Source organism: Rhinatrema bivittatum, chromosome 7, assembly GCF_901001135.1.
Source record: "Rhinatrema bivittatum chromosome 7, aRhiBiv1.1, whole genome shotgun sequence".
Taxonomy (NCBI): domain Eukaryota; kingdom Metazoa; phylum Chordata; class Amphibia; order Gymnophiona; family Rhinatrematidae; genus Rhinatrema; species Rhinatrema bivittatum.
Genome location: NC_042621.1, coordinates 219,317,770 through 219,344,269, shown reverse-complemented (window position 1 = coordinate 219,344,269; position 26,500 = coordinate 219,317,770). Strand labels below are relative to the sequence as shown.

General features: G+C 41.7%; 1 protein-coding gene across 4 annotated transcripts in view; it reads right to left on the bottom strand.

Annotated features, from left to right (window-relative positions):
- Positions 1 to 9,180: 9,180 nt before the first annotated feature.
- The window catches only part of RPP30 (ribonuclease P/MRP subunit p30), a 93,036-nt gene continuing 75,716 nt past the window's right edge, over positions 9,181 to 26,500 (bottom strand). For all 4 annotated transcript variants that reach the window (XM_029609852.1, XM_029609851.1, XM_029609849.1 and 1 more), the window contains one exon: positions 9,181 to 9,418. In XM_029609852.1, coding sequence (XP_029465712.1) covers positions 9,380 to 9,418 — 39 coding nt within the window. In that variant the 3' untranslated portion in view covers positions 9,181 to 9,379. The remainder of the gene's footprint in view (positions 9,419 to 26,500) is intronic.

The following is a 26,500-nucleotide window of genomic DNA, read 5'->3' as shown; positions in this document are numbered from 1 at the left end:
ATGAAAATGGCCGCCGTGGCCTACCACGCAGCATGTAAGAAAAAAGCCTAAGTGCAGGGCCTAGCCCACCGAGGCTGTTCAACCTGCCAGGCTGCCCAGTTTACCAACCCCAACAGGAACAGGAATGAATGTCGGCACTGCATGCCGAGAACAGAGACTGGAGGAAGTTCTGAAACTCCTCTGATTCAGGCAAAACTTTCTCCTTTTTTTAAACCTTACTTGAGCTTAGCGCTTACCGGGTGAGTACAGAGACGGTCTCTGGCTGTGGGGGGAGAGGACATCTGCTATCACCACTGACTCGGCCACCTGCACCCGCTGTCTTTCAGCTGAACGAGCAGCTAAGTCCATGCTGGGAAATCCAGCTACTGGACCAAGGCACACCTCTGAGGGACCAGGGAAATCGCCTCAGGAATTCTCAACTGGGGGAGGGACCTTAAGGTATCACCGCAGGAGAGCAGGGCTTTCTTTTCCTGAATTTAGAATTTCAAATTTCTCCTTTCAAAAAGCTCAAAGCAATCCCCATGAGATGCACATCCACCATCTGCTGGAGATGGAGAATACTGGCAGGCTGGGGTCGCTGCAGGGTTATGTATACTGTGACATCAGCTTGCTCAGTCTCCATCTGCTGGCAGGGGAGCATAAACCCACTGGTCCTGAGTCTGTCTGTCTACATGCTAGGAAAATTGTTTAAAATTGCAGTTTTAATTTTTAAAACTCTTAATGGTAATGTCCTCTCTTATGTATGAGATGCTATAGCTCATCATCTTTACGTTCTCAAAATTATTTCCTGTTAATTGTGCCCTCATTGACGATTAATCAACTTGTTATGACAAAATCACACATCTTTTCTTTTATCAGTCCCATTATATGGAATTTTTTGCCAAGTACATTGCGATTTATCAGGGATAACATAATGATGAAAAATCTAACAAGAGGAGTTGATTTGTACACTGCAGTCTCTACTAGCTACATTGTACAAATCAACTCCTTTTCATTACAAAGGTCTAAAATTCTTGGATGTCAATTTTACAATGAATACCTCTGAATGCGTCTGTAAGAACACCCCCCAACCCCAATCCACCTCCTAAAAATTCACCCCGAATCAAAGTGCCCCATTACAATGGTCCATATATTGAGGCTCAATCTCTCTCTTCCCCCCGATGTTCACTGGAGTTCTACACCTACCGCGGAACTGTAGCAAAGATACGTGCACTGGCTGAGGAAAATTAGGGGTTATGCACGTTGCTGCTGGCCCTGTCTCTGGAACCAGCACCTTTTAAGAAGTTTTTATTTAAAACTCGTGTAGCTCCCGCACGGCCCACTTATGCTCGTATGTGGCTGTTTTTGTGTGCAAGGCTTTTCAAATCTACCTCTTGGTTTTAGTTTTGTTTACTTTGTCAATCTTTTAATTTGAAGCATCTTACGTTAATAATGTTTTATTTGATGCTTTGTTTCTTGTAAACTGCCTTGTACAACATGTTTGCTGAAGCGGTATAAAAATTGTATAAATAAATTAATTCAGTAAGGTGGTCCCTTTATGCAGATTGTAATTTTCAACATTTTGTTCTGGGAAGCAGCTCAAGCTGTCATTTGGGGAAAGATCATTAGTTTTGTTACAGCAAAAAAAAAAGAAGAAACTCATTAAGGACATTATAGAGTTGGAGGCGAAATCAAAATTGATGAAACTGGATCTCTCCAGAAGTAATTCAGAGGCAGCTAGAATATCTTTTATTGAGTTACAGCATTTATTGAACACTCTGTTATAGCAAAAGGCACAGACCTCTTTACAGACTTTGAAACACAGATTTTTCTTTCATGGGAATAAACTTGGGAAACTGTTGGCACGATTAGTTAAATCACAAGTTAGCTCTAAATTCATCCCAACTATTAAAGATGCCCAGGATAAGGTAATTTCTTCTAAACTGATTTTTTGTATTTTTCAAAAGTATTATAGTTCCCTATATTCTCAAACAATATACAGGTGAGAGAAGAAAGGGTTACATTTGCATTGATTACTTTCCACTCACTTGCTAAATTTAAATGCTCCCATTATAAAATGAGAAGTTCTCTGGGTTATTGGACTGCTTCAAACTTTAAAGTCTCCTAGACAAGATGTTTAAACGAGTTTGTATAAACTTCTTTCTTCTCACATTGCAGAGCCATTGAGTTGTTTCTGTATGATCATGAGAAAGCAAAAACAGAAGCCCAGCACCTTATAAGAAGCTACAATTTCTATTATCCTTAAACTGATACGAGATGCTAAATCCAACCCTCTACAGGCCTTTCTTTGCTGAATCTTTATTTAAATTTTTGCTAGAGTTTTAGTGGAAAGACTGAAGCTTATTTTGTCTCTCTTGATTTGCAAGTCCCAGGTTGAATTTGTGATGGATAGATGTTGGGGTCTTAACGTACAAAAACTGACAGCAGCCTTGAAAGGTTGACCAGAAAGTCGTACCTTGATAATGGACCCACTGTTCGTTGGTCTTGATGAATAAAAGGCCTTTGACAGAGTCTCATAGTCTTCTTTATTTTTTAATTTGAATAAAATGGGCTTTTAAGATATAATTCTGGATTGTACTCTAATCTGATAGAATGAGTCCTTGTTACTGGATATCTGTCATCTGAATTTGCCTTACAAAAAGGCAAGGTTGTGCTCTTGCTCCTCTGCTGTTTATATTATCCCTAAAAACATTTGATGCTGAAAAAAGAAAGTGAGCAACAAATAAAAAGCATTTTTATTGAGTATTAAATTTTTGTTTGCTGATATTTTATTACTATCAAAGGCTAAATAATTTCTTCCAATAGCATTCGATTTGTTGACGTTATATGGTCACTTCTCAGGTTTTAAACTTAATTTGGATAAATCAAAGGCTCTAGATATTAGAAGAGAACTGGTCCTACTTTCCACTTAAGTGGGCAGGAGACAAGATTAAATATTTGGGTGTCTGGATTCCAAAATCACTCACAGTTGGTTGCCTTTTCCTTTCTCTCTTTCTGACAGGATTCTCTTAATAAAGATGGAATTATTTTCTAAGGTGCTATATATCTTACAGATGCTCCCTGTTATCCTCAATGCTAAAGATCTTAGATTTCTTAAACTTGCTCTAAATTTCTCTGGCGTTAAGAAAAAACCTTGGTTAAATATTACCTGCTTAATGTTACCTAGCAAAGAAGATGGTTTGAATTTTCCAAATTTCAAATTAAACAATATAGCTTGCTTAACTCATTCTCTTGCATATTGGATCAACAAAGTTACTCAGATTTGGAAACAGAGGAACAAATTGTCTCTTCCCTCAGTCATGTTCTGAATGCAGAAAATGTTAAACTTAGCATCAATATCTTCCCTATATTTACTGGCTATGTCTGCCAGAAAGATTTGGATATTTCTGTCAATATTGTTCATTACCATTCTCTGTTTCTCTAATTTTTTTTGCCAGTTTTAGGAAATCATTCCTTCCTGCTAGCACAAGTGTACCCTATTTATTAAAAAAAACCTAGCAGATAAATGAATAAGGTCCTTGGTGACTTAATGCCTGATATTTTAATTATGAAATCCTTTGAGACATATTTACAAGACAGTAAGTTGGAAAAAAGTGATTTTTTTAAATGTATTTATGGATACGCCATTATGTCACCTATTTTATAAAGGCCCATTATTTACCTCTGCCAAATTTGACTCTATAGTCTACCTCTTTGAACAAAAGAATGCTTTGATATCTAATATCTCTAAGTGCCTTAACAATAAGAAATCTCATAAAGTTATGGTAACATTAGCTGATGTTTGGAATGGGGATGATGATATGCAATTACTGCTGGAAGATGTATCTAGATGTAATATCGCTATTGCCAAGATTTTTAACAATGTTGATTTTTGTAAAATGAAATTTCATTTACTGCATAAAACTAATTTCACCATATTGGGCCTAAATGAATCTAATCAGTATATAAAATGCCAAGATGTAGATACTTTATTCCACTGTTTATGGGAATGTCCCAAAATTCATATACTTTGGACATCAGTTGTTTATCAGTTTGTAATAGTACCTAAAAAAGAAATTCCTTTTTCTCTGGGATTTTGCCTTTTAAATCATCTGGATTAACACATCCTGCTGGGTAAATATCACAGTATTCTTGGCAAAAGATTTTGTGGTGGCATAAAAATGTATTCTTAACTGGTTGAAAGATTATGCTCCTGTTCTTCTGGACTAGTCCTCTCACTTTGCTGATCTACTTTCCACTGAATATCATTTGGCTCTTTGGAGATCTTCTAAAGACTATACTATATTTTGCCAAATCTGGAGTCTTACATACCTGCTTTACTAGAGGAATATCAGAAAATGTTAAACAGTAAATTAATCTTTTGTGAGGTTGTCATGGTTTTTATTTTTTCTTCTTCTGCTGCTGTGATCTATCTCTGGGCATTATTTGTTGTTGATATTGGTCTTCAGTGTTATTCTGTTTGGTTGACCATTATTATGTTAAGGTTTTATTTATTTATTTAAAACATTTAGATGGTAACTTTCATTCTTACTCGCATCCACGTTTGCCGGTGCGCACACATGGCTGTGTCCAAAACATATGCACGCAAGTTATAAAATCGGCAGGATGTGCGTACGTGTGCACAATTTTACATGGGTGCACGCAAATGCCACGTCTACCATCTAAGTAGGGAGATTTTGTAAGATACATGTGCTGACGGCAATACCCATTTCCTCACTCCATTCCCAGTTCACCCAATTAAATAAGACTTTCTTACTCTTCCAGCTAACTAGCCTTTTACCTTACCTGCCCTGATCCTTGAAACCCTGCTGAGTAGCCTAGTTTTTATTGTTTTTTCTACTTACACCTCCTCCATAACTGAAGTAAAGTTACACAATAGGGGACCCCAGTGCGTGCTTGTGTACATAAGTACTTATCGTGCACATTTTTACTTACGGATTCGAACCGCCCATGCCCCACCCATTTTTGGGTATTTTGCATTTGTGCACGGACCAGAAGATATGCACATACGTGGCCACTTTTCAAAATCCACGTGGCGTGCACTGGTCGGAGACACGCTTGGATTTCCCAGCTTTGGCGCACATAGGCCTTTTAAAATCCACCAGCTGTATTCCACATTATCCTTTGTCCTAAGTGGATCAAAATAAAAAAATCTATAAAATACAAAAACTAATACAATTAACACATGCTAGTCACTACTGACATACAGGGCTTTCGCGTGAGTATTTAGCGCCCTAGATGAACCTTTAATCATGTGCCCCTCTCCCCCAACTTACCTATTGGCAGCAGCTCCAGCACAATGCTCCTTCCTACATGTGGCAGCGGCTCTAGCAAAGTGGTATTGGCTCAAGCACAGCATCCTTTAGGGCCTTGTCCAAGGGAGATTTTTCTGCCCCAAAAATGTTGGCACTCTAGGCAATGACCTAGTTTGTCTAATGAAAACACTGGGCCTGCTGATGTACATTTCCCCACTGATAAATGTCCAGAGTAAGAACATAAGACTTGCTATACTGGATCAGACCAAAGGTCCATCAAGCTCAGTTTCCAACAGTGGCCAATCCAGATCACTAGTACCTGGCAGGATCCCAAGGGGTAGAAAGATTCCATGCTGCTTATCCCAGAGATAAGCAGTGGATTTTTGCAACTCCACCTTAATAATGGTGTATGGACTTTTCCACCAGGAACTTGTCCAAACTTTTTTTAAATGCAGCTACACTAACAGCTTTCACAACATCCTCTGGCAATGAATTACAGATCTTATGTGTGAGTAAAAATGTTTTTTTCTAACTTCCTAACTACTTATGATCCAATCCCTCAAAGGCCTTTTTAAACAGGATTCATGTTAAATGTTTCTGAAAAGACTTGAGACAAGGTTCTTGCCTCAAAGTGACAGGATGTACTTGGAATGCAGTAGAAAAAGGGGAAAATGGCATTGATAAGTATTTTGCTTTCTCAAATAGTCTATGTAATCTTTATGTCAATGCACATTAAAGTTTAATCCTCAACATCTTTGTGCATCCTCTCAGGAAGCTAATTCACAATTTAGGGTTGCTTGGGTCCATCTATATAGACAACATTCAATTGATTTGCCTGTTGTCTACTGGCTTATCTGCAACTCTATCATGTCTTACATCTGCTAGTCAGATTATAACAAATTGGCTTTCAGTGAGCATACTAGTAGTAAATGGCCAGAAGACTAAGGTGTTGCTGGTGAGACAATCATTGTCTATGTTCCCATTCTCCACCGCCGTTACTGGACCTGCTAATGTCTTTACTTCAGCTGTCAAATCTCTAGGCATCGGTTTCAATTCTTATTTGTCTTTTGTGGACCAGGTTTTTCAGGTGGTTTGACCTACTTTTTAAAAAAAAGTATATATGTCATGTCAATTATGGTCCCTGTTGGACAAAGGCTCTTTTCAAATGATTGTTCAAGACTTGGACTCATCTTATCTGGATTACTGTAATGACTGCTCATCAGCCTTTGAGGCTGCTGTGCAAGCTTTAGGTAGTCCAGACTGTGGCTATTAGGCTCATTTGAGGCTGTAAAAAAAAAAAAAGGGGGGGGGGGCACTGCTTCTCCTTTATTGAGAAACCTTCATTGGTTGCCAGGTTTGGATAGAATTTAAGAATTCTGACCTTGGTTTTTAAGAATCCTGCATAGCAATGGCCGCCTCTTTTTGAGAATCAAGCTTCAGTGATATGCCCCAGCTCACGATTTGTACTCTACTCAATCTGCCTTACTGTTAATTCCCACTTGTGTGAAAAAGTTTTCTGTGGCAGCTCCTTTACTCTAGAACACATTTTCACTTTATGTGAGATTAGAAAGTGGTGGGATACCAGTTGATGTAATCACTGGATCAGCAGTAATACATCGTATTGCTATACAGTTACCTCTTGTTGACGTCTTGCCGCAATGTTTGTTTTGTCTATATTATCTTGTGTACCTGCCTGTTTCCGCAATAAAAATGATAGATAAAAAAAAAGAAAGCAATTATTTGGCTTTTCACAAACAAGTGAAATCTTATTCTAATCAACATTTAAGATAAGGGGTTGATGGTTTGCTTCTAGGAGACTCTATTGGCCCTCTAAGGAACCTACTTGAGTTTTTTTTTGTTTTGTCTGTCACTGCTTATTTGTATTATTAGATTATGAGATTTTAATTTATACATTTGGTTCAGGTGCTGATCATCAAGGTGATTCAGAAATGATGCAAAATCATAGATAGCTAGAGGCACCTGTAAGTGGATCCAAAGGATGGAGACCAGATTAGAATCTAACAGAGTGATAGACAACAGAGGGTGATGGTAAATGGAATTCACTCAGAGAAAAGAGGGGTGGTTAGAGTGGCTCAGAGATCAGTTCTGGGGTTGGTTCTATTCATTGTCTGTGAATATTATTGCAGAGGGGGCTACAATCCAAAATTATTGCTTTTTTTTTTTTTAAATAACATTAAGATCTGCAACAGAGAGGATACCCCTGAGGAAGCTGACAGAATGAGAAATGATCTAAGAAAGCTTGAAAATGGTTAAATGAATATAATTTAAGATTCAGTGCAAAACAGTACATAATCATGCATTTGGGGTGCAGAAATCCAAGGGAGCAGTACACAATGGAATCTGAGATACATGTGAATCAGTCAAAAAAAAAATGCTGGTGATTGATTTTAAGGAAGAGAAACAATGTGATAAGCTGAAGGTCAGAGCCAAAGGGATATGAGGAGTAAAGGATGAATATATTGTATAGATCAGTGAAGCAAACTCCTATTTTAATACATTTTGATTTTTTTTTTCATTTTTTAGGCAGAAGAAAGTGAAAAAAGTCCAAATATGAGAAAACTTTTAGAAGAAACTGTAAAAATGGTGGAGATGGTGCAGGCTCTGCATAAGACATGAGACTTAAGGACTTATGTTTACTTAGAGGCAAGGGGGGCAGATAAGAGACATTCAAAAATTTCAAAGGTATAAATAATACACAAGTAGTAAACCCTCTTCAGAGGAAAGAATGTTTTAGGACAAAGTGTCATGGCATGAGGTTCCAAGAATTTTAGGCAACCTAAGGAAATATTTCTTTATAGAAAAGTGATGGGGGGTCATGGAATAGCCTCCTATTAGAAGAGATGGAGACAAACAGTGACATAGTTGAAGAAAGCACAGAGGCTTGCTGGTCATGGAAAAAGTGAGAGGAAAACCAAAAAGCTACTGGGATCTATGATGCTGGACTAGGAAGGAAACTGGTCCTTATATGCTATTAAATCATTTATTTTTGTTTACATCCTGGGGCTTTTAGTCCTGATGTATGATTTCATTATGAACACAACTCACAAGTTTAGAAACCTTTTTGTGATAAGAACAACAGGAGAGAAACAAACAGTTGCTAAATAGCTGGTGTTGCCCTTGTATTATTTCCTACCTAGCAGTCATGACACTGGAATGCCATTGCCCATACTCTGTTTCCTATTATGTCTAAACTTAAATTTAGACATATGCATGACCACCTGTACACAGGCCCTTTCACATGTTTTCATTAACAGTCACTGCTCATTAAGCTTCATTCACACGGGTTAATGGAGACCTCTAGTGGCCATTTCCTTCATTTAAGATATGAATGATTTAGCTATTGTAGACATTTTCTTCCTTTCTGGTTATGAGCTCCTCTTAATTAAAACATGTATTGTGGCCTATTTTTTTCCTAGCCTTACAGGAATTATAGGTTAAAAAAAAAGCTGGAATAATTGATGCTTAACATATACTTCAACTCCTTGTGCAACCTGCCTTGACTCACAGCAACTTTTTAAAAAAACTTTTTCTTAGTTAAGCCAACCAAAACAAAAAATGAATCACCCAGAATAATGTTAATATAAGCTGATTCTTGGATTAAATGTAACAACTAAGTATCTTAGTTGTTACAGTAAAGTATCTCAAATTCTGAAAAGAGGAGAAAAAATGTTTTTTTTTAAAGTGTAAGAAAAAATTCAGTGTAAATACTACTGTGATACATCAACACATGTCCAAAATGAGACGATTTTAATCTGTGTTAATGTAGTGATTTAGTAAAGTAAGTCAATATACAATGGAACAAAGTTTAAATGGATATCCTACATATTATAAAAAGTATCAAAGTAGCTTATGATAGCAGGAAGACATCAATCCTTAGTATAACTGCTACAGGGTCGACACTGACTTGACTTTTGAATCACATTTTATTCATAAAATAAATCAGGCATATTTTATGCAAATATATTTAAAAACATAACCATCATTGCAAGTATAATTTCAGAAACAAAGAAATTCTCTCCGTCCTCATGCTTCTCCGATTTTGGCTCTTTTACACGCAGAGACAGCTTCTTCTTTTTCTTCATCTCCAGTTGTTCGTGGTTTCTTCATAGTAAACACAACACCAAATGCAGTCTTTCTTGTTGCTGTATAGACAAAAAACAGAGCAAGCAGAAGTTGAAGATCAACCAGCACAACTTCTTGCTAACTGCAATAAACTGTAATATTAAATGATAAAAAAAAATGCACTATATTTATGATTTATATTCTGTCTTTCAGCCATTTCCAAGTGGATTATATTCAGATACTGCATCTCTCTGTTCAAGGTTTTCAGCTGGTAAAGGTTGAAAACCAACTTTTCTCTACTGTTCACAGCTGACTTATAATCACACTACCTGTTTTTCCAATAAAATGAGCTAGAATTAATAATATTCTTTTTCACAAAAAGCCAACTATTTGGGGAAAACTTTGAATTACTGCTTTTAAATGAAAACACATGGAAACTAAAATATGTAAATCAGAAAAGAACTGTTAAAATTCTTGCACACAGCAAGACTATTTGCTATGCAAAAAGCATCTATCCTCAGAATAATTGGATTTGAACCTTTTTTTGGATCTTGATTACTGTGATCCAAAATCAGACCATTTCAAGTTGTTGTAATTCTATATAAAGATGACAGAATATTGTATTGCTGTGTGGGGTTCAAGAGTTACCTCATACAGTTTGCACCAGAGAAACAAATATGAACAGTATAAACTGCTGAAAGCATATACCACACTGCAGTATTTTCATCCTCTAAAACAGGGACTCTCAATGCAGTCCTTGGGGCACACCTAGCCAGTCAAGCCTTTCAAGATATCTACAAAGAATATGCATGAGAAATTTGCATGCACTGCCTCCAGCGTATGTAAATCTCATGTATGCTCATTGTGGATATCCTGAAAACATGATTGGCTAGTTGTTGAGAACCAATACTGTAAAAGGTCTCTTACAATTTATTTTGGTATCTCTATAGCATCCTAATGTAGGGAACTTTGTAAATAATTAAATACAGTCCCTTCCCCACAGACCCTGCAATTTAAAGGCCTGACTCACCAAGGCTTTTCTCCCACTTTGTGTCCATGGGAAAGTTCTTGATGATCACACTATAAATGGATACCTGAGATAAAGTGTCTTCCCAAAATTACAACAAACCAGGGTGGCCAACTGCTAGGAAATTTATTGATTAGTTAAAAAAAAAAAAAAAAAAAGACAAATCTGGAAAAATAAGTTCACATCTATTTATTTTATTTATTTATTTAAAACTTTTTTTTATACCGGCATTCGTAGGACACATGTCGGTTTACAAAAAACTGAGAAGGAAAGGAAATTACAATGAACAGGGGAGGGGATAACTGGGTGAGTACACAAGTAAAAGAGAGGATATTTAACAAGCAGCGATACAACTATTTGCATTCGGTTAGGGTTATATATGCAGAAGAACTAATATACAATGTTACATGGCATGTGCACTTGACACATTTAGCATGTGGAACTTGATTACAGTAGCGCGGGGCTTGTGCACTTGATACACAGTGGCGGTTACAGAGGGGGGGGGGGTGTGGGGGGGGGGAAGGTTGCAGGGGGGGGGGGGGTAGATAAGGATCAGGTAAGGGTATAGGCTAGGTTGGGATTAAGGTGAATAATGGGCAAACATCGGCTAGGATTGGGAGGAATTAGGGTATGCTTGTTTAAAGAGCCAGGTCTTGATTCCTTTTTTGAAATGGCTCAGGGATGGTTCTAAGCGGAGTGTGACAGGTAGGGAATTCCAGAGGGTAGGGCCCGCAATGGAGAAGGCTCTATCCCTAGTGGCGGTGAGGTGTCCAGTTTTAAGTGAGGGAGTTTGGAGAGTGCCAGCAAGGGAGTTTCTGGTGGGGCGGTTAGATTGACGGAATTGTGGCATGTCTTCAAGCCAGGGTGAATTGTTGTTGTGTAGTGTGTTGTGGAGGATGGTAAGTGTTTTATATTGGGAACGGAAGGTGATGGGGAGCCAATGGAGGTCTTGGAGTATGGGAGTGATGTGGTCAGTTTTTCTGGTGTTTGTTAAGATTCTTGCCATGGCATTTTGGAGGATTTGGAGTGGTTTAATGGTAGAGGCGGGGAGTCCTAAGAGGAGGGAGTTGCAATAGTCGAGTTTGGTAAGTATGGTGGTTTGCATAACCGTGCGGAAGTCATGGGCGTGGAGAAGGGGCTTAAGTTTTTTGATGATTTGTAGTTTGTAGAAGCCTCCTTTTAGGAGTGATTTAATGTGGGATTTGAAGCAGAGCTGATTGTCTAGGGTTACTCCTAAATCTCTGACACTGGGCGGTAGTGTGTGATATTGTGAGGTAGTGTGTGATATGTGATAGTGTGTGATATTGTGACATCTACAGCAGATTACTTGGATGCATAAAGGGGGTGAATCTCAGCATATTAAATCCAGCTGTTCATAAAATGGCAATGGAAAAAGGTCCACTAAAAAGTTGGGTTGTCAGTAAAAATCTGGCAGATTCCCCATAAAATACATTTTCATGCTTTGGCAATCTTGCAATAGGAATTTGCTGCTGAAGCATAAGTTTCAACACAGGTCTCCTGGTTCCAAATTCACTATTCTAACCAGCAGGCACCTGCTTCTCCAACTTGCCTACATTTATTTTGTTCCTCTAGTACCAGTGGCATTATTAGCTTCTGTTCCACATCCTAAGACCAAAAGCCACATAGACAAATGTTCCAGTTAGCAGAACGTCCTAAAGCACTTCACTATGAAAAATGGAAGGACCACGGCTCTATTGGGAGCAAGACCCTGGAGATGCTTTTCCCCTATGTTATAAAATGATCTTTCTTTTAAAACAAAAAAAGAGGATATAATATTTGACAACAGAATAACCCTTTTGTCAGTGTGTTACATGAGCATGATGGATATTTTGTTCCATATTTTGTTGATGATATACCCTCAGCGTTATTCTTGTTAACCTGCATGGATCAGACTCACTTCTACCTGCTTTGCCATGACTATATTTAAAAGATTTTGGGCTTGGTTTGAATTGTTGCTACCATAATATTTTTATTCTCTTTTGATAGGAGAAATACTTAGTAATTCCCAGTTTGCTCCCATTGCAAACCTGTGGAAGGGGATAATGATGCAGATATGTGAAGTAGGTCCATTAGGATACAACATGGCCAATTGTCAGGGCTGGATATGGACATCAGTTAAGCACATTGGGAGCATTCTGGATGAACTGCACATCACTTGTCTGAAAAATTGTTAAATTGAAGGGGGATCTAACATAGTGGATATGCAGGTGGTCCCAGGTATGTGGATTTCATCAAGGTCAGCAATTTCTATTTACTAAGGGCCTGATTTTCAAAAGCATTTACACGCTTAAAAATGGGTTTTACACTGCTAAATGCACTTTACCCGTGGAAGTGGGGTTTTGAAAATTGCTACAATAGTAGTTATATTTACACATGTAAATCATTTTGAAAATTACCCCTTATTTGTTGCATTGCTGCTTCTTACCAATTTTCTCAATGGTAAAAAGAGAGGAAAAACCATTTCTTTTCCTCTAGACATAGGAGTCTCAGTGTCTGGCCGATGGACCAATTTGTAAATTCTGTAGCTGCAGTGGCTTCATTGGCTGCAGCGGCAGTGTTCTTATGATTGTCAGCAGAAGATTTGCTGACAGCTACTCCAGACACTGAAACATCTTTAAGTGTAGAGTTTCGGATTGCCCCTCTTGAGCCTGATACCTGAGGATCCACAGTATCTTCAGTAGCTCTGCCACCACTGATAACATGTTACTTGAACTGCCCAGATGAGGAACTCTGGGAGTAGCCCTGCTACAAAAGGCAGGCTGTGGGGACTTTCAGCCCAGAGGAAGATGGGAAGGGATACTGGCTTGGAAGGGTTTTGGAGGCATGCCTGAGGCTGGGGTGATTTCTACATCTGATGGATGTCACTGTTTCCAAGAGTCATTCAGGTTGGTTCTATCTAGGCCTTAGGTCTTTAGCCTACAGAAAATATGGAAGGGCATAGCTAGTTTGGAGATGACACTGTCTGAACAAATGTTTCTTCTGTCCCAGGAACTGCAGAACTCTTAATACTAATGCAAAGGTACAGAGACTGAACTTCTGGATAACAAAAATGTAGACTCTTTAGAAAAGAAGGTGGATAAGATGGAAGAACAAGAAGGTTCCTTGATTCAGGACAATTAATTTTTTTTCCAGAGTAAAATACTGTTCCTTTATAGACTTAATTTTGAAGTTGCCTACCTTCTCTGCTCTGGATAGGTTTATGACATTTATCAGAGGTGCTGTCCAGCATCACGAGGCCCTGTAGGTGCAGGGCTAGGGCCGTAGTGGTCTTCTCCACTCTCCACTGCACCTTGTTCCACTAAGGACAAGAACTGGACTAAGATTTGGGATATTTGTGTCATAGCCTGGGAGGCTAGCATCCCCTGTGGCTATAATTGTTGACTGCTTCCTCTGCGGGGGGAAACAGCCGCTAGAAGAATATGGTAGTCTGGGCCAGGCCGTCGTGCGCTCCACCGTGGGCCCTGGCCTATGCCTCTTCTCCAGGGGTTCTTGGAGGTGCAACCCCTCCCACTTGCATCTGGAGGTCGCTGACAGGTCAGAGAAGACCCATGACGAATGAGATGACCCTGATGATCTGTGCATGGATACTGGTTTCACATCTGAGGAGACAAGCTCTAAGTCCAGCACCAAGTCTCCATGTATCACTGGTGGCCGTGCTGCTGTCAATGAGTCCCCTTCTGTTGGTGAAGTATGTGGGACTCTATGGTCTATAGGCTTTATGGCCTTCGAAGCACTGCTACTGGACGCATCGATTCTTTGCGGTCAAGTCTCTCCGACACCCCGATGCTGCATCGCCTTTCTTCCTCTTCGACGCATGTGCGTCGGCATGGTGTCATGCTGCTCACTGCGTCGAGTGTGTGCGATGTACTTGCGTCACCAGAGTCGTGCCTGGGCCTCACTTCCCTGCGGATCTTCCGATGCTTTGTGCATCGATGCAGACTGGGCGTGCTTTAGCGGGGCCCCTGGGTCGCCTGAGGGGCTTACCAAGGCAGACCTCTTTCCTCTCACACCTTTGGGGGTGCCTGACTGGGCTCTGGGGAGGACAGTGTGGATCCATGAGCTGGCTCTGGAGCATACGAGCCCTAGGCTGTCTCCTTCAGCTTTTCTATCTTCACCAGCCTCTGCTTCCTTGCCCTCGGGGACATGCGGCCGCAGTTCCTACAGTTGAATGGTTCATGGTCCATCCCAAACAGAGGTAGCAGAGCACATGGCCATCTGCAGCTGACATAATCTTGCCGCACTGGCAGAATTTAAACCCAAGTGGTCTAGGCATTGCTGCCCTGCTATATCCACATCAAACAAGAAAAGAATATGTTGTAGCCAACACTGGTAACACTAACTGAGGAACTCCACGTCCAACCTGCACCGCAGAGAAAACTAGACTAAGGAAGACTGGGAACCGCAAGGAGAAGACACACAGAGCAGAGTTCTGTGTGCTTTGAGGCGTTCCGCCACCCAGAGGACCAGAGGAACATTCTCCAGACAACATGGCTAATTCAGCCTGCTTATCCATGGGAAAAAATGTTCAAAGGCTCAAAGGGAGCTTTAGCAGCTCAGTTAGAAACAGATTTATGCCCCATTATACAGCAGGAGGCTTTAACTGAAACAGGCTCCATATGAACTAGACAACTAGAGGCTGTATGGGGGTTTTCTGCTTCATGTTGGTGGTAAACTCCAATTGCACGGAGCTGATTCTATCAAAGTTGGTTTTGAGGCAGACTCTGTACAAGGTATTCAAATAGTTTTTGTGTGGAATAGAAGATCACATTGCAAGCAACTTGCACTTAAAGAAATTAGACTTATTTATAATAATTTTTTTTCTAGAAAGCGCTAGATATTATATTATATGCCCCTTAACATCCAGGCCACAAGTGCTACAGTCTAGAGATGTGCATTTGAGAGAAACAAAATACGAAACTACAAAATATCCTATTTCATTTAATTCTCAAAAAAAAAAAATCAAAATCAAAAGAAATTATGTTGGTTTTCAAGTTTTGTTTTGAACCTCCCCTACAGGTCACCTATCAAGCCTAGCTCCAGGCCTGAGTCTCGCCTAGGCATAAGCTGTGGCCTACACCCGAGCTCGATGCCAGATCTCATCCTAGGCCTCGGCCTAGCCATGGGGCCTAGACTGAGACCCGAGCAAAGGCTCAGGCCCCAAAACATTTGCTGGGAAACTTCCTGGCCTCCACTTATCTTATCCATCAGGGATCTGACATCGTGGTCTGGGTACAGGCCCAACACCGGAGACCGGATCCCAATGTCTGGGCCTCAGCCTGGACCTGACGCTAGGGCCTCAACCCAGGTCTTACACCGAAAGCTGGATCCCAACACCAGGGCCAGGCCTCAAATGCGTTATACTCTTCTTTCTTCTTTATAATGACGGCATCTGCTGGGGATATGTCGGAGTTAATTAACTCCTGTGCCTCCCTCTTCAGCGGAGGGTAAATTTTGCAATAGGCTAGTTCATTTAAACTGCTGTACAACAAAATGGTACTATCCGCTGAGGAGGGAGGTGCCAGACTTAATTAACTCTGACTCTTCCCCAGCGGAAGCCATCATAAGAAAGGTCAATGTGCTTGAGGCCTAGGTTCCAGCATCCAGACCTTGGTATAAGCAAAGGCCCAGATGTCGGGACCCAGTCTCTGGATTGGGCTTCGATGTCTGTCCTGGGCCTGTGAGCTGGCCTTTGAACCGGGCCCCTGTGTCGGGCCTAGGCCGAGGCAAAGGGACTAGGCCTTGAAGCCTGGGATTGGTGTAGAACCTAGGCCGGGGTTGCGGCTACCTACAGTGGCCTAAGTCTACACAAAGAAAAAGGCTTTGGCCTGGACCTAGGTCTCAACAGGGAGGATCCTGGCCCTGACATTTTTCTGGGTGGGAAGGATGGGTAGTGGGGATGGGCAGCCTCAGGTGTCCCCCTTTCTTTTTTTTAATGCTCTTTTTTTTTTTTAATATTTCTTTTTGTAAACTAAACAAAAGAAAATAAACATTAAATGAAACGAATCATGGTAAGATCTGTTTTTTCCAAATTATGAACGCTATGCCATATGCAGTGTATCTTGGAGCAGAATGATTTTCGTACTTTGGTGCAATCATTCATTTTTCATCCACAGGTAAGCAACTCTGCTTTCTCCTAGGACAAGCAGGATGGTAGTCCACACACATGGGTGAATCCGTAGCTATAGGCTCCTCCCAAAACATAGGACAGACAGCACTTAACAGGTGCCAGGGTGCACAACAACTAGCGCTGTTTAGAACCAAGGTAGACAGCCTGAACCTGAACAAAGGGCCCACGGCAGGGAGAGTTTGGTTTCACAGCTGAAAAATATTGCAGCGGACAGACTAGCCGAAATTGCGTTCATGTCGGCCATCCCTGTCCAGATAGTAATGCGAGGTGAAGGTGTGGAGGCAACTCCAGGCTGCAGCCTTTATTTTATTTTTATTTATTTATTTGTGTTTTTCTATACCGGCATTCACGGGAGTACGTATCATGTCGGTTTACATAAAACAAGGGGTGATCAATACATTATAACATCAATACATTATAACATACATAACTAAAACATAAGAGTATACATTACAGTAGTATAAAACAAGTGCACGGAAGAGAAAGTTACAATAAACAGGGGTTATTCTAACTGGGATTAGAGTTAAAGGAAAGATAAACAAGTTTAATAAGAATTAGAACATTGTAGTGATTGGTTTGAAGTGATTGATTCCGTTTGGAAGGGAATGTTCAATTAAGTAATTGTTCTTTTAAATAAATATTTTATTTGATAGAAAATGTTCAGTATTGCTGTATTAGATTTTGCTGCAATTGCTGGAAGAGAATCCTTAAGGGTCTGGAAATGCTTTCATGAACAGCCATGTTTTCAGTCTCTTTCTGAAGGTTAGGAGACATGGTTCCTGTCTTAATTCTAAGGGGATTGAGTTCCATAGTGGGGGACCTGCTGTGGAGAAGGCCCGATCTCTCAATGTTATATGTTGGGTGGTATTGTTGTGTGGTACCTGTAGATATTCTCTATAAGCTTCTCTGATGGGTCTATTGGAGGAGTGTTTTTTGAGAGCTATTTGTAGATCGAGTGGAGCCAGCCCATGGATATTCTTGTAGATTGTGGTGAGGGATTTATGAATTATTCTATAATGGATTGGTAACCAGTGAAGGTCTTTGAGGACTGGTGTAATGTGATCTCTTCTCCTTTTGTTTGTTAGTATTCTTGCTGCCGTGTTCTGTATCAATTGGAGAGGTTTAGTATGTGCTGATGGGAGGCCTAGAAGAATCGAGTTGCAGTAGTCAATTTTAGCAAATATTATTGCTTGGAGCACTGTTCTATAGTCATGGAAGTGAAATAGGGGTTTTATGCTTTTTAATACGTGCAGTTTGTGGAAGCAGTCTTTGGTTGTTTGGTTGATAAATGATTTAAAATTTAATCGGTTGTCTATGGAAACTCCTAAATCTCTTACTTTTGAGGTTTGCAAGTTGGCTGGAGGGTTTGTAGTGATTTTGCAATTGTCTGGAGAGATTAGAATGAATTCGCTTTTTGATTGGTTTAGAATTAAATTTAAGCTGGATAAGAGATCGTTGATTTCATGAGAACAATTTTCCCAAAGTTCTAGAGCTTTAGTGATGGATTCTTTAATGGGGATCAGAATCTGGACATCGTCGGCAAATATGAAGTGTTTAAGGTTCAATTTGTTTAGCAATTGGCAAAGCGGGAGAAGGTATAAGTTGAAAAGTGTCGGTGAAAGGGAGGAACCCTGAGGAACTCCTTGCGAAGATGGGTATCTGAGGGATTCTTTGTTGTGAATTTTAACCTTGAAACCTCTGTTTTCTAAGAATGTCTTGAACCATGTTAGTGCTGATCCTGCAATACCGATGTTTGCCAGTTGTTTTAGTAATATGGCGTGGTTGACAGTATCGAACGCTGCAGATAGGTCCAATAGAATCAGAAGGAAGGCCTGTCCTTTGTCTAGGCCCAATATAATGTAGTCAGTCAGTGAAATGAGAAGGGATTCGGTGCTTGATGCCTTTCTGAAACCAAATTGAGTAGGGAATAGAATTCCGTGTTCCTCTATGTAATCCGATAGTTGTGTGTTGACTAGTTTCTCCATCACCTTGGCAATGAAAGGTAGATTTGAGATTGGACGGAAGCTGTTGGGATCATTGGGGTCCAAGTTAGGCTTCTTAAGGAGCGGTTTGATGGATGCTAGTTTGAGGTTGTCTGGATAGAAACCCTGGGTGAATGAGCAGTTTATGATGTCTGCTAGGGTTTTGGTTATGGTGTCCGGGATTAGCAGTAGTAATTTTGACGGGATCTGGTCTAATGGATGCGATGAGGGTTTCATTTTTTTCAGAAGTGTTTGGATCTCTGAGGAAGTGGTGAGTTCAAGAGATTGGAGGGAAATGTCTTTATTATGGAGTACGTAATTGCTAGCTGGTGAGCCTGTATTAGGCTTTAATTGTGATAGCAGGTTCGTGATTTTCTTACTGAAGAAGAGTGCCAGCTCATCAGCTTTTGTTTGAGCTTGGTTAGGTGGTATGTCAGAAGGGTTTTCATGAGTTAGATTGGAGACAAATGTGAATAGCGCTTTAGAGTCGAATATAATGTTATGAATCTTTTGAGCGTAGAAGTCCCTTTTTGTTTTTAGAGTGGAGCTCTTGTATGAATGGAGGGCGAGTTTGTATGTAGAAAGTGTAGTGGGGGAAGGAGCTTTCCGCCATTTACTTTCTTTTTGACGTAGGTTAAGTTTAAGGCTTTTGAGTTCGTTAGAAAACCATGGCTGCCTTTTTGATGCACCTTGTTTGACTTTTTTTGTTATCCATGGACACAGTTTGTTTGCCACAGATTCTGTTATGTTGGACCAGGAATTTACGGCTGTATTAGGTGATGTGACATCTATGTGTGAGAGTTCCGTGATTAGATGATTGCTGAGTTCATCCGAGGGGCATACTTTTCTGTAAAGAAATGAGTGTTGAGGGGAGTGTTTATTATTCGTTTGGGTCATTGAGAAGGTGGTGGAGATTAAAGAGTGGTCTGACCAGGGAACTTTTTGGCATGTGGGTTGTACTGTATGTGTAATACCTGGGTTCACAAAGATTAGGTCCAGTGTGTGACCAGCTTTGTGGGTGGGTTCATTGATTATTTGTTTGAATCCCATTGCAGACATGGCTGTAAGAATGGTTTCGCAGCTGGTTGAGAGTGTGGGGTTATCAACGTGCAGGTTGAAATCTCCTAGGATTATCGTTGGGAAGTCTGGTTTTAGATATGAAGCTAAGATTTCTAGGAGTGGTGATGGATCTGCTTCTAGAAGTCCTGGGGGGGCATATACTAGAAGGATTAGTAGAGAGTCTGATTTGAAAAAACCTGTTTCCAATTTCGAGTCAGATTTGATTGGGTGCTGAGAGAATCTAAGATCTTTCTTAGCTGCTAAGAGAATGCCCCCACCCCTTTTTTTCTGTCGTGGGATAGAGAAAAAGTCGTAAGTCTGCGTTGGTAGTTGGTTAATTAATGCTATATCTGTAGATTTAAACCATGTTTCTGTTATAGCACATAGGTCTGGGTTTGTATCTAGGAGAAGATCATTTAAAATCAGAGATTTCTTGGATAGTGATTGAGCATTAAATAGAATCAGTGAGAACAGAGTGAATCCTAGAAGTTGTGTGATTGGAGTAATCATGATGGGGATGAGGGATTTGTAGGTTCGTTGATTGTAGAGTATGTTTGGTTTTCCTGAGAGTATTGTTCTATGATGGAGAATCGGTATAGGGAGACCGTGGTACATTGTTTGCATTGTTAGGAGCGAAAGTGGTGTTAGTGAGTATTGGCTGAGTTGTCAGTGATTGGCTGAGTTGTCAGTTGTCAGTTGTGAGTTGTCAGTGATGTGGCGACTGGATGTTAGATCAGTAGCTGAGTTGATTAGTTGGTGGCGTTTAGTTGTCTAGGTATTTGTTGAGTTGTCTGAGTTCACAATAAATGGTTGTTTGAGTGGTATTTGAGTTGTCTGGTGTTGGCGTCTGGTAGTCTGGGTAGTAGTTGCGTTGTCTGGTGGTGGCGTCTGGTAGTCTGGGTAGTAGTTGCGTTGTCTGGTGGTGGCGTCTGGTAGTCTGGGTAGTCTGGGTAGTAGTTGCGTTGTCTGGTGGTGGCGTCTGGTAGTCTGGGTAGTCTGGGTAGTAGTTGAGTTGTCTGGTGGTAGCGTCTGGTAGTTGCGTTGTCTGGTAGTTGTCTGGTAGTTGTCTGGTAGTTGCGTTGTCTGGTAGTTGCGTTGTCTGGTGGTGGCGTCTGGTAGTCTGGGTAGTCTGGGTAGTAGTTGCGTTGTCTGGTGGTGGCGTCTGGTAGTCTGGGTAGTCTGGGTAGTAGTTGCGTTGTCTGGTGGTGGCGTCTGGTAGTCTGGGTAGTCTGGGTAGTAGTTGAGTTGTCTGGTGGTAGCGTCTGGTAGTTGCGTTGTCTGGTAGTTGTCTGGTAGTTGTCTGGTAGTTGCGTTGTCTGGTAGTTGCGTTGTCTGGTGGTGGCGTCTGGTAGTCTGGGTAGTAGTTGAGTTGTCTGGTGGTAGCGTCTGGTAGTCTGGGTAGAGTTGAGTTGTCTGGTGGTAGTGTTTGTTAGTTTAGTTAGTTTTATTGCAAATGTGGAGTCCGGTTGTCTGAGCAGTGAAGAATTATTTTTGGCGCTGTGTCGTTAGTGCAGACTGCGGCGTCTCATAGGGTTGTCTGTGTTGTAAAGTGCTTGCTTGTAGGATTGGTAGTCTGAATGCTAACTGTTTGTTTGGTAATGTTGTGCTGTGAATTTGGTTGCCTCTGTGGGGTACAGCTCCGCTCTTAGCCTTGCAGATCTCCTCTGTGGGGTACCCCACAGAGGCAGATCTGTGGGGTACCCCACAGAGGCAGATCTGTGGGGTACAGATCTGCCTCTGTGGGGTACAGCTCCGCTCTTAGCCTTGCAGATCTCCTCCATAGGAACCACACACAAGTGGGCTACCGAAGCTGCCATGGCACTTACAGAGTGAGCCTTGATGTGGCCCCCAAGCTGCCTGTGTATAGCAGAAAGAAATATAATCTGCTAACCAGTTTGATAAGAGTTTGCTTGGAAACGGCAACTCCCAATTTGTTTTTGTCAAAAGAGACAAAGCTGCGTGGACTGTCTGTAGCCTGCCATAAGCTCCAGGTAAAAGGCTAGGGCCCTCTTGCAATCCAGGCTATGCAGAGCCCATTTGCCCTGGTGCAAATGCGATTTGGGAAAAAAGGTGGGCAGGATGATAGACTGATTGAGATGGAATTCAGTCACCACCTTTGGCAGGAACTTAGGATGTGTATGCAGAACTACCCTATCATGAAAGAACTTTGTATAAGGTGGGTATGACACCAAGGCTTGAAGTTTGCTGACCGAAACCAAGATGATCTTCCAGGATAAATACTTCAGGTCACGAGAGCGCAGAAGCTCAAACGGATCCCTCATAAGGTGGGCCAAGACAACGTTGAGGTCCCAGGAGACAGCTGGGGCCGGATGGGAGGCTCCAGCTGAAGCAGGCCCTGCATGAAGTGCCCCATGAGAGGCTGCATAGAGATGGGCGAGTCATCCATGCCTCGATGATAGGCCCCAATACCACTGAGATGGATTCTAATGGAGTTGGTCTTCAGGCCAGAGATGTAGGAGGAAATCAAGAAGCTTCAAGGTGGAACAAGAGAACAGATCCAAGTCATGGCTCTTGCACAAAACAGAGAATCTCTTCCATTTTAGGCTGTAAAACCTCCTAGTGGAAGGCTTCTTGGACTCCACAAGGACGTAAGACTTGCCCTCCGAGGTTCAGGGACTGTAAGGTCATCCTTTCAACTTACAGGCTATGAGAGACAAGGCCTGGAGTTTAGGATGGCGCAGTCGGCCTGATCCTGTGTGATGAGGTCTGAGGAGGTCCCCAGACTGATTGGATCCCAGAAGGAAAGATCCTGCAAAAGCGGGAAACAGATTTGCCTTGGCCAGTAAGGCACGATGAGTCATGGTTCCCCGGTCCTGTTGGAGCTTCAGGAGGCTCTTGCCCCAATGGCAAACGAAGGCATCCGATGCCGGTTTGCTGTTCTTCCTGAACAGGGAGCAGAACTGATGTACCTTCCTGTTGTAGGGGGAAGCAAAAAGATCTACATTCTGGGGTTCCCCAGAGATGGAAGATCCAATCTGCAACCTCCTACTTCAGGGACCATTCGTGGGGGCGGAATGAGCGACTCTGATAGTCCGCCGCCACATTCTTGGCCTCTTCTAGTACATGGCACAAAGCAGGATGCCCTGGGACAGAGTCCAGGACCAGATCTGGACCGCTTCCTGACAGAGGAGGAACAATCCCGTGCCTCCCTGCTTGTTCAGGTACCACATCACTACCTGATTGTTGGTCTGAACCAGGACTACTTTGTTAGCCAGGCGATCCTGGAACGCCCAATGCGCATACCAGATCTCATGGAACTCCAGGAAGTTTGACATTGCTTCTCCTGCATGGACCACAAAAACCCTGGGTGCAGAGGCCTGCAACATGCCCCCCCCCGGTGGGAAGCATCCGCCATGAGGATAACTTGAACAGGAGAAACCTGGAAAGGAATCCCAATCTCCAAGTTGGACCAGGTCTCCCACCACAACAAGGACCCCTGAAGTGGCAGGTTGACCCTGAGTGGCATTGGGACCATAAAATCCACCGGACCCTGAGCATGTGCAGCCAAGCGAAGGGCATAACATGGACGGTCACAGCCATGTGACCCAGCAGACGCAACATCCAGTGTGCAGAGATCTGGCGACTCAGAGATCGTTCCCTCCAGAGACGCCCAGGGCTAGTGTTCGGTTCAGGGATAAAAATGTCCGGGCCTGAACTGTGTCGAGCCTGGCACCAATAAAGTCTAACTGTAGGGACGCGACCAGCTGAGACTTTAGGTAATTGATCAGAAAACCTAAGGTCTCTAAAACCCGAATGGTGGATTGAAGAGAGTGCAGTGCACCCTGCCTGGTAGCGCTCTTTATGGGTAGGGAAAAACTTGCACGTACAGTTTTCTGAGATGAGCACCCACCACCGCTAGGCACTTTGTGAAGACACGGGGTGTGGACGATGGGCTGAAAGGCAGTACCCAATACTGGAAGTGTTCCTCTCCTACTACAAATCTGAGATACTTCCGATGGATACGAGAAATTGCATTGTGAGCGTAGGTGTCTTTTAGATCAGTGGTTCTCTACCTTTTTCCCATCATGACACACCTGACAGACCACGCTCACATGTCAGACACTGCTCATTAGAATTCATGGCGGAAATAAAAAATAAAGGTCAAGTTTTATTTTTATTGTTAAGAATGACACAAGGGAAAGACAAGTTCTCTGTCTGAACAGAAACTGCATAAATAGTAAACATCCCATACCAAAACACAAATTTCCAGCATTGAAACAGTAACCACCTTACCTAAGAAAAGGCAACACTGAAAATATTACATCAGGCCTTAAGACACCAATACACCTTCTATTAGGAAAACAGACCAAGACAGACTGCTATAGAGCTCTACACAGAAACCACATACCAGCAGAATACCTCAACTCAGTCATATATGCAGACCCTCACCTAACAAAGAATAAAGAGACCATAAAGCATAACTAGAAACATGCAGACAAAAACTGAACTGGAAACCGCAACAAGCCAGAGAGATTATATGCAGTGTAACAAAGGAAAAAGAGAAACTTCACCAGCCCTCAAAACAAATCAAGAAATATAAAATCAATAGCAGTAAAACCATACTAACAAAAAACAGATTTCAAAATACCTGATGAATGGAATATCCAATACTTTAAAAAACTCATATCAAAAATTTCTAGATACCAATAAAATATTTCAAAATAGCATAAGAACATAAGAACTTGCCATGCTGGGTCAGACCAAGGGTCCATCAAGCCTAGCATCCTGTTTCCAACAGAGGCCAAACCAGGCCACAAGAACCTGGCAATTACCCAAACACTAAGAAGATCCCATGCTACTGATGCAATTAATAGCAGGGGCTATTCCCTAAGTAAATTTGATTAATAGCCGTTAATGGACTTCTCCTCCAAGAACTTATCCAAACCTTTTTTTGAACCCAGCTACACTAACTGCACTAACCACATCCTCTGCCAACAAATTCCAGAGCTTTATTGTGCGTTCAGTGAAAGAATTTTCTCCGATTAGTCTTAAATGTGCTACTTGCTAACTTCATGGAATGCCCCCTAGTCATTCTATTATTCGAAAGTGTAAATAACTGATTCACATCTACTTGTTCAAGACCTCTCATGATGTTAAAGACCTATACCATATCCCCCCTCAGCCGTCTCTTCTCCAAGCTAAACAGCCGTAATCTCTTCAGCCTTTCCTCATTGGGGAGCTGTTCCATCCCCTTTATCATTTTGGTTGCCCTTCTCTGTACCTTCTCCATCGCAACTATATCTTTTTTGAGATGTGGCGACCAGAATTGTACACAGTATTCCAGGTGCAGTCTCACCATGGAGCGATAGAGGCATTATGACATTTTCCGTTTTATTAACCATTCCTTTCCTAATAATTCCTTACATTCTGTTTGTTTTTTTTGACTGCTGCAGCACACTGAGCAGACTATTTTAAAGTAGTATCCACTATGATGCCTAGATCTTTTTCCTGGGTGGTAGCTTCTAATATGGAACATAACATCGTGTAACTACAGCAAGGGTTATTTTTCCCTATATGCAACACCTTGCACTTGTCCACATTAAATTTCATCTGCCATTTGGATGCCCAATCTTCCAGTCTTGCAAGGTCCTCCTGTAATGTGTCACAATCCGCCAAATTTGATAACCTCACTCGTCGTATTTCTTTCCAGATCATATATATATATATATATATATATATATATATATATATATATATATATATATATATATATATATATATATATTGAAAAGCACCGGTCCAACTACAGATCCCTGAGGCACTCCACTGTTTACCCTTTTCCACTGAGAAAATTGACCATTTAATCCTACGCTCTGTTTCCTGTCTTTTAACCAGTTTGTAATCCACGAAAGGACATCGCCTCCTATCCCATGACTTTTTAGTTTTCGAAGAAGCCTCTCATGAGGGACTTTGTCAAATGCCTTCTCTCACACACAGACTCATCCACACACTTATACACATGCTCTTTCTCTCACTTACACACAGGCTCTCAATCACATACTCTCTCACCTACACCAGTTTTCAATCACACACAGACACACTTGCGCTCTCTTCTTCACTTATGCACACAGGCTCTTAGTCATACATACACATCTCTCTTTCTTACACAGGAGGTTCTCAATCATACACTTACATTCATGCTCTCTCTCTCTCTGACACAAAGGATCTCAATCCCACACACATACTCTCTTTCACACCAACAGGTTTTCAATCACACACACATACAGGCTCTCAATCACTCACTTACATACATGCTATCTCACACACACACACACACACACAGGATCTCAAACATATATGCTTGCTCACTCACTCACTCTCTCTCTCCCCCCCGCTGAACTAGTGACAGTAGCAGCCTCCTGCACTTCCAGCTCTTGTGGCCTCAAAGTACTCCCATACACTGCAGGGACTGACATTGCTCCTCTTTTGCTCTGCACCGCACTGCTCTTCTTCAGGCCGTGCCTCTCTTCTTCAGCTGATGCTGCCTGCACTAGTATGGTCTTTTCTTCCTGTGTGTATGTCCGCTGCATACCACTTCCTCTTCTGGGCCATGGCAGGCGGGAAGAATAGACCATGCTGGTGTCGCTGACTCCAGCTCTGCTGCTGCGTTCCGCTCTGGCTATCAGCATATTGCTGGTGCAGGGGGAGCAGCTTGGTCAGCAGGGGACAGGGAAGTATGGCGACACACCTGCGTGTGCTTGGCGACACACTGGTTGAAAACCGCTGTTTTAGATCGAGGGAGCAAAGCCAGTCCCCTGTCTGTAGGAGAGAGATTAGGGCACTCAGTGAAACCATACTGAACTTCTCCTGCATCAGGAATTTATTCAAAGCCCTCAGGTCCAGTACAGAAAGGAGGCCTCCTATTTTTTAGGGAATCAGGAAATACCTGGAGTAAAATCTGCTGACCCGCTGATTTGGCAGAACT